The sequence below is a fragment of the Labrus bergylta genome, chromosome 23 (assembly GCF_963930695.1).
Source record: "Labrus bergylta chromosome 23, fLabBer1.1, whole genome shotgun sequence".
NCBI lineage: Eukaryota > Metazoa > Chordata > Actinopteri > Labriformes > Labridae > Labrus > Labrus bergylta.
This window is the reverse complement of record NC_089217.1, coordinates 14216526-14232631: the sequence shown is the minus strand read 5'-3', so window position 1 is coordinate 14232631 and position 16106 is coordinate 14216526. Positions and strand designations below refer to the sequence as shown.

Genomic DNA, 16106 nt, shown 5'->3' with positions numbered 1-16106 from the left:
AATCCACCAAGAGCACAGCACCAAGCACCAAGCAACATCTAGCAAAGATAGAGCAGGGGGAAAAAAAACGTCCTTTTCTTCAGGCAGACTCATGTTGAACAGACATCTGCTGAGAAGGTGGGAGAGGGAGATGCAGGAAGAAAGAGAAGAATAGAGACAAACAGCAACAACAGCTTATACAGATTTATTTCTGTCACCCACCAATCACTCACTGTTACTACGAGTATCATTAGTGTCCCAGATAGTATTACTGTGACTCAAAGTTTACTCCAGTGCTGCTGGTGTCACTCCCAAATCTCAGGGTTTGAATAAATGTTAGGATGATTTTGTAAAAGTGTTTTCTCACAAATAAACATCTCAAAAGCTTGTACGAGAATTATTTTCAGCTGTAACTTTTTTTTAAATATTACAGTTGGCTTTAGGTTGACTGGAGCTTCTAATATGTTTTTTTTTAAATGATGGTGCATACTTTTTAAAAAAAATTTGAGCAGTAAGTCACTAATCTCCTGGAGATTTGAGGCTCTTTCACTGAAATATGGAGATACTCAGATCTTTTAAGTAAGTGAAGTGTCATTGAAGTAAAAGTAGAACGTGTTTTTAGAACATTAAGGTGTCTGATGATTTTGTTTACCCTGACCACGTGCACGGATCGTTTGATGATGTATCCACCTGATGATGGACACGCCCACCCTCCTCAGCCACACCTGTGACAGTGACCCCTCTGCTGATCTGTTCGTGTGGGAGCTGGCTCCTGACATGAAGACTCGTAAGTAGACGCTAGCAGGCGTTTATAGCTCAAATAGTAAAGGGTTTTTTTTTAATTTTCAAGAAGGAGTGTGCGCAGAAACTTCTGCTTCTGGCTAATTGACCACTAAGCAGATCACGTGTCTAACCTGTCCTGTGATTGGCTGTATGTATTTTTAATACTCAAGTTTTCTTGGGTCTTGTCACATTTTAACTTTAGTGTCTGAGTTCATATTTGTATTTTTTTTGTTAATCTTTTGAGTGCTAAAGAATATTGAACTTCTAGACAGTTGTCTAAAATGAATTTTTAAAGCACTTCCTTTTCAATTTTACAGATAGTAAATAGTTTACAGTTTAGTCCAAGTACGCATAAAGCAAGGAAACCTCTAGCTGTGTCAAGGTTAGTGATAATAAAGCAGCTATTTAAGGATTTTTTTTTTTTTTTTAGGTTTTATTTGCAGTTTATAGCTTGAGCAGAAGCGCACATCTGGACGCGCTCATTTCCTCCAATCGGGGGGTGCCATCATGCCGTCTCTCTCCTCCCCCCCCTCCCCCCTCCAGCTTCCCCAGCAGTGGTACGCTCCGTGCTGGATGCGTTCAGCTCATTGACCGGCAGACAATCCTCATCAGTACCAGCAGAGCGCACGGACCCTCCAACAAACCGGCCCTTCGTTCCCCCCACAGCGCGAGCGCCCTGCAGCCTGCAGCCTGTCCGTCCTCCCCGACATGAAACAGACTCTGAGCGAACTAATGAGGATGAGCAGGATATGCCGGATGGTTTTTGCCACCTGTTTGGGATCCTTTATTCTGGTCATCTTTTATTTCCAAAGTATGTTCCAACCAGGTAGGATCCTCTCCTTTCTTCTCTCTCGGGTGTGTGTGGTGTGTGTGGGGTGTGTGGCATCTTGCCTCCTGGCATGTGGACACATCGATCTATTCGCTGTACAGTATCGCAGCTGATGAATAATTAATGCTGTGTAGGAGTACACAGTCTCTAATCGATCTGTTTGGGGACACCTTTACGCGTCTTTGGATTAATTGTCTTGTTGCGCTTTTTGTCCGGGCTTTGTCGCGCGGTCCTGTCTCTGTGTAAGTGTGTTTGTTGAGCCTTTGGGTGTGTTTGGATGTGGAGCAAGCCGGCGCCCCACGCTCGCTCGCTTCCTCCTCTCAGCTGACAAGTGGCACGGAGATGGTGAGGGAGGCTTTTTGTCTCCGGAAACGTGGCTTTCTGGCGATGGGATCGGGTGCTCGGCCGGCAGTGGGGCTTGGCAACGTGGGGAAACTCGCAGGCTGAAGCGATCCAAATGAGATCCACACAAGAGGTTCCAGGATGAGACAAAGACAGAGCTTATAATGGGAAATCAATTTTGTAGTCCTTATCTAAAAATAAATCCTCTTTAGGGAGCGTTTAGGATCGATGTCCTCTCTTATCCGCGCGCGTTAAGAGACGCGTTAAATAATTCATCACACAATAAAGGAAATCCTCTTCATGCCAGCAGGGGGGTCCCGGGGGAGAACTTGAATCACATTATGTTAAATAAGTGGATCTGATATGTTGCTTTGCCAAATCCTACCCCCCCCCCCCCTTTAATGAATCACCGCCCCTTCCATGTGAGACCCCGCGCGGCGTACAGCAGCGTCTCTGGTGCGCTGACACCGAAGCGTTCGGACGCGCAGAGGAGGAGCGCAGCGGCCGTGCGGCGGTGTTGACTCAGTGCTGCTGACCTGCAGTACAACAGGTTTACTGTACGGTGCAAAAGGGGGAAAAAATGTCTCAGGGTATTTGCTTTCCATGAACAGAAACATGAATCATTCCCGAGCAGAGATGATAATCCCATAATGCTGCAGCTGGAGACAGAGAGTCCGATGTGCTCAGAGGATGATATTATGGATGGACATGCAACATCTTTAATGGTTTTATGATACACCAGGTTCCAGTAAATTGATATTTCTGCTTCCATAGATGCTTTAATAATTTTCTATAAGCTAAAAGAACCAGTGAGAGGACATAAGGGACTGTTACTTGTAGAAGCAGAAACAAAGTGAGTGATTGATGGGGCTGCAGGGATAACAGAGAGATGAAACATGAAGATACTGGAGCTTTGTGCAGGAGCATGAAATCTCAGCAGTCACTCTGTCACCTCTCAGACCAGGAGGCATTTCTCTCTCTGAGTCACCGGTGTTTCTGCTGGCGGCGACGGACAAACAGATGTTCTCAACGCACAGATAGCAAATCAATACGATGCACCTATTGATGACTTAAGTCACAACATAAACTTTTTTTTTTTTCTCCTTTCTGATCACTCATTAATATTTGGAAAGGGTTCAGAGCTTCTCCTTTTTTTGCATGTCAGCAGCTGCTCAACAAATCAATACCTGGACCACATTCAGCCCGTCTGTATTTGTTGACATTGGCTTTGCTGCAGACTCCACCACTGTTTGTGTTGACAGAGAAATAACAACAAACTCCCCCCCGTCCTCTTTACATTTCATTAAATGTTATTAAAATCACACACATAGAGACACATTGTGAAAAGGTAACTCTTAAAATCCACTTAGCAAATCCACACATGAGCAAATACAGACACTGTTATGTGTACTTAAAGAAATGCATCATACGTCTTCCTACACAGAGAGTAAACTTCATATATTTGGGTCAGTTTATCAAGACGTCAAGCAGAGCAGCAGAGAGGGTAAAACACCAAAAATCACATTTACAGTCAGTCAGCTGCTGAGTATTTGAGATAAAGTATCAGTCTGTGAGATCTCGGATTGTAACCCAGTTAAATCAGGGCGCGTGTGGAGCTTTAAGATTTCTTAAAAAGTAGGTTAAAATTCTCCTCTGTGTGTATGTAAGAAAGTGGATTCGGCCACTATGACGACATTGATGCGTTTGTAGACGGTTTCGTTGCCTCCAGTTTGTCATTTTTGGCTGTTGCAAAGTAACCAAATGAGATGGTTGAGCCCGGAGAGGTTCTAAAGTGCGCCATCTACTGGACATCTACTCTGAAAGTCGCATATCATAACTTGAAGCACACCCTGCTTTATCGTCTGTTTGACCCTTAATGGGACCATATTATAAGAAATGAACATCAGGCTGTGATGAAGAAGAATTGAAGCTGAGATCGAGACCATGAACTTATCAGGATGGGAATAAATCAACTGGAGAAGTACGACCATATTCTCATAGACTTCAATACCATCAGACTTTTTCTTTTTTTTTTTAACCCTCTGCTGGTCATGAGAACGATTGCAGCAGATTTTTATAAAACTTCCTTTACTGTCTTCAGTGTTGAAAGCAATAGTTGAACTTGTGACAGTGGATATCTTAGGATCCTTTACAAACAAGAGGAGATGGTTGGATATATTGAAATCCAAAATAAGAAAAACTTTTCTCAGAGATGTTGTGCAGACTCAGAGTGAGACCTCCTCTCTTCTCTACATCATTAAAGCGGCTTTGTAGGACGGATCGGTTGGACGAAATTAAAGCATTAAACCCCTGTGAAGGACCCCTGGATCCTGATCTCACAGTCCTGTCCATCCCTGCAGGCGATGCGTCAACTTCTTCTGCTGCTCGACACCCACACATACACCCACACACACAACCACCTACTCACACACACACACAGTACACACATACACATCCAGCTACACACACACACACACACACACACACACGGGTCACACGATGGATGTTTTATTTAGTTGTGGAGATGACAGGGTGCAACAGCAGGCTCTGATTGAAGAGATATCTGAAGCTTTGTGTTTGTGCAGGAGCTGGGATGTGTGTGTTTATGCAGGATGACACAGGTGAGATTTATGTTCTTAAGAGGTGTGTGTGTGTGTTTGTGTGTGTGTGTGTGTGTGTGTGTATGTGTGTTTGATTTCCGCTAAAACCCGTTTTCGTATCTGTCTCTCGATCTGTTTACCTTCTTTTGAAATGAAATGACGTCAGCGCTTCTTCATAAGCCCCTATTTTGAATTTGTGGCGCCACTTTCGCTCTCCCTTTCTAGCAATCGCAAGCACACACACATGCGCGCACACACACACACACACACACACACACACACACACCCAAACTTGCAAATACGCACGCACACACACAAGGCAGAGCCATTGTTGTCTTAAAGAAGACGTTCCAGGCAGCGTCTCCTTGCTTCAGGCATGTTTAGCCAGCCTGGGAATTCTGTCTGGCCTCCCAGTGTAAACTCTCACCTCTCTTCCAGGACTCACGGGGTCGTGACCTCTTGTAAAAGTGACACAGGAGGAATGAAAGGGGGGGCGGGGGGGTTAGTAGTAACACACTGTGGCTTTAACTCACACACACCACAGAAGTTTTAAACCTTTAGTATGTGGAAAAATAACTTTTAAAAAAAAATATTCAATTTTGACCCCTGAGAAGCGGCACACAGAGAGTGTGAAACTCTCCATGACTCGATTTTGACTTCTCGTACTCCGTGTAACTCAGCAGCTCCTCCATCTGTTGTGAACCCCCGAGAGCGAACAGACCTGAAGAGACACGGAGTACAGGAGCGTTAGCCTGCGGCGTTTAGTTTCACATCATGCCAACTTTGAATCTGGTTGGAGTGTTTTGCCGGTTTTTAGTCAAAGCAACTGAAAGCGGGGTTTGGAATATTTTTCTCCTGCTCAGAGTTCAGCTTGGCTTTCTGTACCTGTGTGATACAGGAATTGCTGTTTTCATTTTTTCTATGTATATTGTATCTGTCCCTATCAAATAAATAACTTTTGGATACCATGTCATACAAGACAAAACAGTCTCTATTATTTTAATGGTCTAAAGTACTTGCAAGGACAGGAACTTTTAAAGACCATCCGTTATATGTCAACCTAAATCTCTTGTAAGCAGAAGAGGGAGATCTGTGGACAGATTTGAAAAAAAAAAACGTCAGCAAATCCTGACATTTCAGGTGTCCAAGTTACATTAATGTCTCCAACGAACAGGCAGAGAGCAGAGAAGGCAGGGACGTGTCCAGACTTTGTCACTGGGGGGGGGGGGGGGGGGGGGGGGCCTGTAGTGTGATGTGCAGCACAAACACACAAATAAATTAGAAGTTAGTTAGTTACATAGAAGTTCATGCAAACTCCTGCACAGTCTAACTTGCAAAGTTTTGGTCCCGACACACTGCCAGGTATTTCTTTGCGAGTAAGACAGAGTGCGTTACTTTCCTATGAACCTGCCTTACTAAATAAATCTGCCTAAAAGTGTAATTCACAGTTTAAGTACAAGCAAAAGAAAATATGCTACATTGATGAAGAAAAAAACTTGCAGCCTTTTCAAAGAAAAAGTGATTAATAGTTGGTTTTAACATAAGTCCCGCCTCTGACAGGTCAAATAGCCAATCAAAGTTTAGGGTGTTTGGGGTGGCCAATCATATTCCTAGGGAGGCCCATGCCCACCCCTGCTTACCCCTCTGGACACGCCCCTTGAGAGGAGGGGACATTTTCTAAACAAGCAGGAGTTGCACCTTATTTTTCTATGTAAATACTTGCTGCTGTTTTTTATCCTGCACTACAACGAGCCAAATGCAACGGAATTTTGTTCTTATCTGCACTGTAAAGTACAAGTTTGAATGACAATAAAGAAAGTCTCTAAGTTAGCTTGCAATTTATGGTGATTACCTAGTATTAGGTGCCTAGTATTTCTGGGATTTCTGTTGCCGTGGTAGCGGATCAAGTATCGATTTCATCTGCTTTTTACAAGAATCATATCACAATTTTTAAAATCCTGTTACGGTGACAACCCAAGTGTCAATCTCTGCCGAAACCAACTGTATGCTTAAGCTTCAGCCCAGTTTTCCACCACAGACCGGTGACTCGGGGCGAATCCTGTCATCATATGATGGTTACTAATTGCCCCAAATCCCCTGAAGTTGGTGAAGTCCTTCAAAAAATTAATTCTAAACTGAAATGAAATACCCAGCATTAGGAAAAAAGAGAAAAACTAATCCGTCAAAATGACTGCCGGCGTCGCATAAAGCTCGCATTAGAGTATCACTCAAGTTATTTAAGATGCTTCCTGACAGCGGTGCCGCCTGTCGGCTGAAATACTGAGCCATGAATTTCAGGCGGTAAAAAGCTTTTTCCAAAATGAACTCCAGAGCAAATCCTACAACAGATCCTAAACGCAGCAACCATCGCTGCAGACACACGAACACGCAGTAGGTCAGTCTCTCCAAACGGAGGTTGTCGCTCCTTTTTTTTTTAGTGTTTCAGCTCGTTTAGCTGAAGGTTTCTGTGTGTGTGTGTGTGTGTGTGTCTCTGTGTGTGTGTGTCTCTGTGTGTATCTGTGTGTGTCTCTGTGTGTGTGTGTGTGTGTGTGTGTGTGTGTGTGTGTCTCTGTGTGTGTGTGTGTGTGTGTGTGTGTGTGTGTGTGTGTCACATCCAGCCGGCCTCGTCACTCCAAGTCCCTGCTGCTCCTTTAAAGGCGTTTGAGCTGCCAGGATCAGCAAGGCTAATAAGGCAGTTTGCTCTGCTGGCTGCTTGTTTGGTTTCTTTGTGCATTGCCTCTGGAATATTTTGGAGTGTGAGTGTGTGAGTGTGTGAGTGTGAGTGTGAGTGTGTGAGTGTGTGTGTGAGTGTGTGAGTGTGTGAGTGTGTGTGTGTGTGTGTGTGTGCGCGCGCTCGGTTAAACCACTGTCCTGTGTCTTATTTCAGCCTGTTAGGGTAACCTGGCCTCAGAGTGGCACACATTTCAAGCTCTTGTGCTTCCAGATTGGTCAATTTCACAAGCCTGAGTGACCTCACTTAAAAATCCCAACATGCTCTTTCACCGTTTTACTTGAGGGAGAGATTTCCATGATGACGGACGAGGAACAAAGCTAGGCTGGTTTTCGAGGCAAGCTATTTGGAAAGTCTTCGGGAAAGAATTAAATATATTCCTGCCTGGAATTTCTACGGGAATCTCTAAATTCCTCACCTCGGTCGTTGTGTGTGTCCGATGTGTCAGCTGTAACTGATCCTGTGGAGCAGAGAGGGACTGCTGAGTCGCCGGGGTCACTGACCTCAAACATGAGACGTGTAATGAGAGAGAGGGGCTCCTGCCTTCAAACTTTACTGTTAAAGTTTCTAAAGCTGTCTTTAGAGACGTTCCCTCCTGCAGAATGCAGCAAGTATAAATCAACTCTGTGAGTTCCTTATGAGGGGACAAGAAGTGAAAGGACCTGCTGCAGAGTGTTTCTCTTGTTTATATCAGTACGTTGACATTTTTAATTTACATGCAGTAATTTGAGGAGTGATGGGATGATATCTTAAACCCCCTCAGTCGGAGCCTACAGGTGGATGCTGGGGTGGAGCGAGAGTGCAGGTCAGAGCACTCAGGGGAGAAAGCGGAAATCTTGCAGCTTAAATAGGCCACTAATTAGAAGGAGGTGATTGTTGAGAATGAGGCATGTCAAGTGTGAAAACAGTGCAGCTCGATTTGACTGCCTGGCAGGCGTCGCCTCATTAATTGTGTTTCACATGTGAATTCCTTAAAAGGTCTAAAGTCAAACTATCCTGTGGGATTTACTTGAAAAGGACGTCTAAAGGCCTCTGACACACCAAGCGGACGAGTGGCGACGGAGACCAACTGCGGCGTCGCCTTTTGTTTTGGCCAAAAAGTTGCGCTTGAACACACCGCAAAGACTACAGCCGACGGCCAACCACCACGTACGTTCTGCTCATACGTTCTGAAATAACTCTCCATGCTAGCAGGCGGTGTTAGTCCGTTGTTGTGATACGAGAAGACAATTTTCACACCGCTGTCGGTCACCACTCGTATTATAGGTAGTCTACTAATGGAGAATAATGTCTGATAAAAAGTTTTAAATGGTGCTGGCGTTGTCAGTCCTTTGTCTTTTAGTGGAAAAAGAAAAGAAGAGGCGACAAATAAGGAGAAACCGCACTAATGGGTGAAAGCATGGATACTACAGCGACATGCTCAAGGGGCTTTCCTGAACCTGTGTTGAGAGCTGGAGAGAAATGAAACCTCCCAACAGCCAATCAGAGAGATTCCTCTCACCGAACGCCAATTCAACATGTCGAAACGCTCACCGACAGTCCAACTAGGACCGACAGCCGACGATCTCCTTGGTGTGTCAGGGCCTTAAGAGGTCATCAAACTGGGCACCGGTCAGCCTCAAGTGACTGGAAGAAGAAGGAAAGTTGATCCAGACACGGCTCATGGAGAAGGAGCAAGATAGACTTGACCTCTCCTGGTTATTAGTCATTTCTGATGGAGGATAAAGAAGCAGGATATGTGCAAAGAACACAAAGAACACAAACGATTACTCATCAAACTAAAGCAAGTAAGGGAGGGAGCAGTCATTCCTCTCTGGTCTAAACTCAGCAGAAGTGTCACAATATTGTAGACCCTCCCTCACACTAATCAGCTTGTTTTCCTGGACCTCTCTGAGGGATCTTTGGCTTCATTAAGTCTGTTTGCTGCTCCTCAGGTTAATCAAAGGGGCCGTCCTCCTCTGTTAATGTTCACAGTGTTTCTCTGATCTTATCTCACATAGAGGCCGGCTCAGAGAGAGAGAGAGAGAGAGAGAGAGAGAGAGAGAGAGGAGATGACCGGAGAGATGAAATAAGATCGCCGTGCCTTGTGTTTCGTGATTAGATTCATGCCCCGAGCCAGAGTCATTGTCCTCCAACAGTGTGTGTGTGTGTGTGTGTGTGTGTGTGTGTGTGTGTGTGTGTGTGTGTGTGTGTGTGTGTGTGTGTGTGTGTGTGTGTGTGTGTGTGTGTGTGTGTGTGTGTGTGTGTGTGTGTGTGTGTGTATCGTGAGAGTGTATCCCGGATGTCCTGTTTGTGTGATCTCAGTGCTGCGGCCGTTTTCCTGCCCAGCTCTGCTGTTAAATCCCGGATCAAACATCCCAGCATCAGCCGGAGGGGGGGGGGGGGGGGGGGGGGGGGGGGGGAGGGGTGGATTCCCCCCTGTTGTGTCCCACCATAACATCCAGCACCAGATAATCTGCCACACATGATCGCTAAACAAATCTGTTTCCCAAGAAAGCACTGGATGGAAGAATCATTTCCTGCAGATCCTCTTTTTAAGATCTTGGTTGAAATTGTCTGTAGGTCCTGACAGACATTAATAACTCATGTTCTCTGAAAAAGGAACGAAGAAAATCTGTCATCTGTAGCAGTTGTAAGCCTGTAAAAACTTCAACCAATGTCTGCCACGAGGTACCAATCTGATGAACCAATCACACGCCTCCCTGTCTCCCTGCTCGCTCTCTACTCCGACTGTGAGTTTACTTACCGCTGAATGAGACATGAGACGATGTAGTTTCTACACAATGCAAGCGATGAGCTGAGGTCCGCCTCTGGAGCAATGGCACTCGGGCGCTCGTGCATGTTAGTAAGGGGGCGTGGCTTTTGAGGGAGCACAGAGGGGAGGGGGCGGGAGCAGACGGAGCACTGAGGGAATGCTACTTTCAAAATCATGCTAGTTTTAGAAAATGACCAACCCTGCCTTAAAGATAAGGGATCAGAATGTCATTTTTACAGCCTCACCGTTTGGTCTAGTTTCCACACTTGCAAAGAATGTTCAGTGCAGCCAAGACCGTTTCATCTGTCCTGATGCCTAAAGGGATATTCCACATATTTTAAACCTAATCTTTATTCATCCCACCGAGGTTTACAGTGTAAAACATCTGTTAAGTCCTTGTCTCTACATGCAGCTCGTCAAAGCTGTGAAATGTTTAGTCCTTCAATCAGCGCTGATTGAGATAGACATCAATCACTGCATCAGAGATCCTCAATGTGAAGCGTTCAAGGATTTTATTCTCATCTGCATCAAAATGCCGACGGCACATTTCTCCGCTGAGTCAAAAAAAAAAAAAAAACTACAAGATAACATCTGCTGTCCTTTGTGACCTGAACTCTCGAAAACCGCTGAAGTCTGTAAAACCTATGAATCCTGGCAGAGTGTGCAGAATCCGGTTATAATCTGGCTTTAGATCATGTAGTGTTTCCTCGCTCAAAGTGCCCCACATGTCTTCCTTACTCTCTCTCTCTCTCTCTCTCTTTGTGAGTAATTCCGAGCAGACTGACTGAACCGCTCTGCCGTCTGGACTCTGGGTCAGGCGGCAGCAGCCGGAGGCCGACGCAGAGATCTCCTCATTTACTAGAACGAGCCGATGACCATCTGCACCAACGTCTGGACTTCATTAAGAGAGGCGATGAAAGGGCTGCCACAGAGGAAGACACATTAAAACACACACACACACTTTCCAAACCCCGGTGGGACCTGAAATATCCGATGAACAAAGACGACCATACTGGAAGCATTGCTGTGTTTTTCTAGCCTTGTGAGGACACTTCATAGTCATTCATGCGGACAGATTTTTACGGCCTTTAAAGGGGAATTCTGGAATTTCTACACCTGGTCTCCATTTTCCAGCTATTTTGTTGTCTAAATGATTTTAAGTACAAAAAGATTTTGAGTTGCATCAGAAGATTGTTTTGTCTGTATCTGTGAAATGTCCACTAAAAGTTTTTTTTTTATCTCCACTGATGGGATGTCAGTGTCTGATAACATTCCAGAGAGGATCCATGCAGAGAGAGACCTTCTTGTTAAAGAGTAAGATGATTATTTTAACCAGGAACAGACGATGCATCGCTCTCTTCAAAGCCACCGGGCTGCATAGACAAAAATGGAAATGTTACCTTGTAGAACACTGGAGTTCTGTGATATCTGGTTAGTGTCTCAAACAAACTAGCCAATCAAGCAACTCCTGGGAGCTGCCTGAGCTCTCATGTCTCGTAGCCTCCTCAGGATCGTTGGTGGGGACGGCCTGCTGCTATAAACCCCTCTGTGCTTGTCCCTTTCCTTCTTCCTGCATCTTAACCCATCTTCCTCGATCCCATTTTTCGAGCCTGCCTCAGTTTCAGCAGCTGTTCATCATGAGTGTAGTTTTGCTCACTATTTCTGCCTCGTAAAAGGAAGTTTTTTCTTCCCACGGTAACTTTTGCTAAATGTTGCTAAGGGGTTCTTGATGGATTGTCCCCCATCATTATAAACTTTACCCTGTGACTTCTGAACCTTTCTTTTCAGTCTTTCCTCTCTGCGTCCAAAATCGCCCACTCTGAGGGACACAAAAAGAGCATCTCTGGAAGATTTCAGTGGCATGCCGCCTGAAAGTTTCTTGAAAGTTTCAGGATTACTTGTGTGAAAAAGGGCTGAAGGGCTCTATTTGGACAGGGACCCTCTCTGTGATATTCTCAGACACTTAAGAGATCACTTATAGCCCGTCAGGGATAAAACACATGAGCACTTTGTACACCACAGCCCGTTTCGCAGCTGCCAGCCGGAGCAATTTTGAACTTTTTGTAGCGATTAGTCATTTAGCGAGTGCCCACATTTAAAAATAGCAGAATGCCCCTTTAGGGAGGAACAGACACACAGTGAGACATTACAGCTGAGAACAATAAACAGGATCATTCTGAGAGCAAACAATAGACAGACACATCTGCCCTTTAGAGCTCGTTTAGGTCTGTGTGTGTGTGTGTGTGTGTGTGTGTGTGTGTGTGTGTGTGTGTGTGTGTGTGTGTGTGTGTGTGTGTGTGTGTGTGTGTGTGTGTGTGTGTGTGTGTGTGTCCGCCTGCAGCTTTACAAACCTGATAACCTCATTTATGCATCATCAGCGAGGCCTCCCTTCAGGGATTCACACACACACACACATATTTAGATCAGCAGAGACATACCGGTAGAGCTGCACACGGAAAAAGTTTTGTCACTCTGCCTGCTTCACCCTGAAAAACCACCGTCTGTCTGTCTGTCTGTCTGTCTGTCTGTCTGTCTGTCTGACTCTGCTGCGTGTGTGATCCTATACGAGCCTATGATTGTGTCAATAGTGTCATAAAGCTGCACTCATGATGTGTGTGTCCGCATGCTTGAACACAAATGGTTGAGAGAGGGGCAGCGTGTTGCGGCGCAGACGTCTGTATTTAACAGATGACAGTCTCTCCAGATGTTTTGGGGGGATTTTCTCTCGGATCTCTGAGGATCCTTTCAGTCGTTCTTCCCGCGTGAATCAGAGGCGGGGACGTTAACGATCGGAAATGTTAGCATCAGCAGCGGTGTCTGCGCCTCAACATCTGCCAGACACACGTCGTAAAATGACTCTCAGGACGATCGTGGCGTTTAATACGTGTTTTGACGGGTTTCTTTTCATCTGTTTCTTTAGGGCAGAGGCAGGTACAGCTGGAGGAAAACCTTCATCTGTTTGTGTGTGATCATGTTGTTACAGCTTTGCATATTTATGGTTTCATTTCTGTGTGTGTGTGTGTGTGTGTGTGTGTGTGTGTGTGTGTGTGTGTGTGTGTGTGTGTGTGTGTGTGTGTGTGTGTGTGTGTGTGTGTGTGTGTGTGTGTGTGTGTGTGTGTGTGTGTGTGTGTGTGTGTGCGCGCAGGCGGCCCGAAAACTTGTAGAGCAGTAAAATGAAACATGGCTTCCATCTGTCAGACTTCATGTTCCACACTGACATCTGGCCTGTCTGTGGTTTGTCTTTGTGTATGTGTGTGTGTGTGTGTGTGTGTGTCTATGTGTGTGTGTGTGTGTCTCTGCTACTGGAAGGAAATGGGCCGCTACTTAATGGAGTCTCCAAACAAAGTGGATTTTTTAATTTTTTTTCAAAGCCGGCGACTTCAAAGGCAGCGGCACAAACATGAATTTTAAAGGTTTAATATTTAAGAGAGGGAACTTTCTATTTAGAGATTCAGCTGACACTCACATTATTTATAGAAATACTTTATAAAGATCACATACGAGCGATTCTATATTTAAATGTCTTCCAACATTAAAGTTAAGGAACTCTCTGGTGCATGTTGTACATGCGGGCCTGATGGTTACACAGATGACTGATTGATCTGTATTTCACTGTTCCTATCATCCGCCCGGGTACAACACATGGAAATCAGCTAGTTAGCTCAATCTGGTACAAAGCATCTTTTCTCTTCTGACACTGATGTTTTTTTGTACACTGTCCCTGACTCAAATAAACGCTGCTATATATATATCGTGTGTAAGAGCATCTGTAACAACCGAATTTCCCCCTGGGAGGAATAAAGTATTTCTGTATTTTCTTAAAACGACATCCAAAAATGTATCCATCAAAAGCAGAACCTATTCCCCAACATATTCTCTGTTTCCTCCTCTTTGACTGACTTTTGTTTTTAACGCCTTAAAGCTCCTATGAGGAGTTTCTAACTGGTTATATAAAAGATAAAACGGATTGAAATAAATCAGAGTCAAGTCAGAAATCAGGGAGAGAGAGAGAGAGTGGAGCTGCAGGTCGGATATAAAACTGGGCCGCCTGCTTGGAAGACTCAAGCCTCTGTACTTGGGACACACACTAGCCACTCAGCTACCAGATCAACTAAATGCCAACTGCCGCCTCAGGGTACTGTAGGTGTCAGATGACATTTTTTGCAGCATGCTGCAGAAGTAGCATTCACCACAGTGAGCGATACATTCGAGTGTTAAATCAAAGCAGAATGAGATGTTTTGTGAGGCGACACATCTACAGGTCAAGCAGAACAAGATCAGCAGAGAGATTAGGCGGACTGCTTTGAGCCCACAGGGGGCGCCAAAATGGAAACCGAAAGATCCCCCACAGGAGCTTTAAATGTCTCTTACTTTCAATAACGAGGATAAATGGGAAGATGAACAGCATGTCTTTATTAGGAAGAAATGAACCTCGAGTGCCCTGGAGAGATGGAGAGCTGATCATTTTGGTTGTTTTAGGAGACTTGATGACAAAAACAAAAGAAGGTGCTAGTTTATAAAATACTCTGCTTTAATTCCTAGAAATTAAATTGCTGGTTTATACTTCATCATTTTTGAATGAAGTGATCTTTGAGACACATAAGGATATGATTCCTCTCACTTAAAAGCATGAGAAATGTAGAAGATAATCTAGTATAACGCCCTCTGAATATATACAAATATAACGAGAATGAAACCAGATGAAGTGAATTATAAGAGCTCGATAATGAGGAAAAAGTCGTTTCATTAGATTTGATGATGTGATTCAACTTCTCGTCGTTGCACAAGTTAAAGTGCTGAACAACAGAATGCAGTTTAGCATCTCACCAGAAGTGCAAACAACTTTGTAAAGTGCTGAGTTATGTGCAAAGTGAGAACAGAGTAATATGAAGGAGTAAGCATCAGGCTGCGGGGGCTCACTGCGATCTATAACTTGTCTCTGGATGTTGAACTTCTTTGCTGCACCCGTGCGTGTTCGTGTGTGTGTGTGTGTGTGTGTGTGTGTGTGTGTGTGTGTGTGTGTGCGTGTGTAGTGCTGGCATGTTGATAAGTGTGCTGCAGGAGTTGAACTGTTCCCTGTGGTCATCATGCAGGGTCTGCCCCCGCTCGTCTGCAGGCCGCGAGCAGCAGCAGCAGCAGGCGGAGGTGTGTGAAATGTAATCACACCGCCGCTGCCGATAAATAATATTGATCTGGTTGTTGGGTTTGAGCCCCGAGCGGTGAGCCGAGAGTGCGAGCGCCGCGCGTTAGCCACATTTGGGCATTTACAACGGCGAGGGCAGGAGGGAGCAGGGGGCATTTTTAGGCGGTGACAGAACGGCTCTCACAGCAGATCTTGCAGTCAGTGTTTACCTCTGGAGTGCAAGGAGCCAGGGGTGTGTGTGTGTGTGTGTGTGTGTGTGTGTGTGTGTGTGTGTGTGTGTCTGTGTGTCTGTGTGTGTTTGTCTAAGTGCAGGATATCGGAGCAGGCGGGCCCAGAATGTGACACAATTCCCTCCAGAGAATTAGACAACAAGTGTGTGTTTGTGTGACTGGAGTCCATATCTGTGTGTGAAAGTCATTGATTTGGAATTAGGGGAGGTAACTGGGCATGGTGAGGCGCTCAGCCCGAGGAAAGTCAACCCAAAACAGTGTGTAGTTGTGTGTGTGTGTGTGTGTGTGTGTGTGCGTGCGTGTGTGTGTGTGTGTGTGTGTGTGTGTGTGTGTGTGTGTGTGTGTGTGTGTGCGTGTGCGTGCGTGTGTGTGTGTGTGTGTGTGTGTGAAGCAGTCAGATGTACAGTAGACTGTGAGGCGTAAGAGAAGTGAATCATGGCTTTAATTAAGTGGAGGAGGGCTGAGTCGTGTCTCGTTAAACGGCTGCTGCAGGAACATTTTCACTCGCCCGCTCTGCAACAGCTACTGGGACACTTCACCAAACAACTGGGAGGGATTTTCCACTCTTCCTCCCTCTGCCTCCGCCTCTCCTCTCCTCTTCTCTCCCTCCAGCCGCTCTCTCTCTATGTATTTTTGTCTTGTTTTTGGTGGATAAATTGAATAATCCTGTTTTGAAAGCTGCTAAATATGAAGCATCCTTTTCTGCTAATCCGG

At 45.2% G+C, this 16106-nt stretch overlaps 1 protein-coding gene across 2 annotated transcripts in view; it reads left to right on the top strand.

Annotated features, from left to right (window-relative positions):
• The first annotated feature begins 46 nt into the window (after nucleotides 1–46).
• Nucleotides 47–16106, top strand: part of chst11 (carbohydrate (chondroitin 4) sulfotransferase 11) — a 94503-nt gene continuing 78443 nt past the window's right edge. Inside the window, exon 1 of one of the 2 annotated variants that reach the window (XM_065951498.1) lies at nucleotides 47–1573. In XM_065951498.1, coding sequence (XP_065807570.1) covers nucleotides 1471–1573 — 103 coding nt within the window. In that variant the 5' untranslated portion in view covers nucleotides 47–1470. Of the gene's footprint in view, nucleotides 1589–16106 lie in introns of both variants that reach the window. The other variant, XM_065951497.1, reaches the window with a different exon arrangement.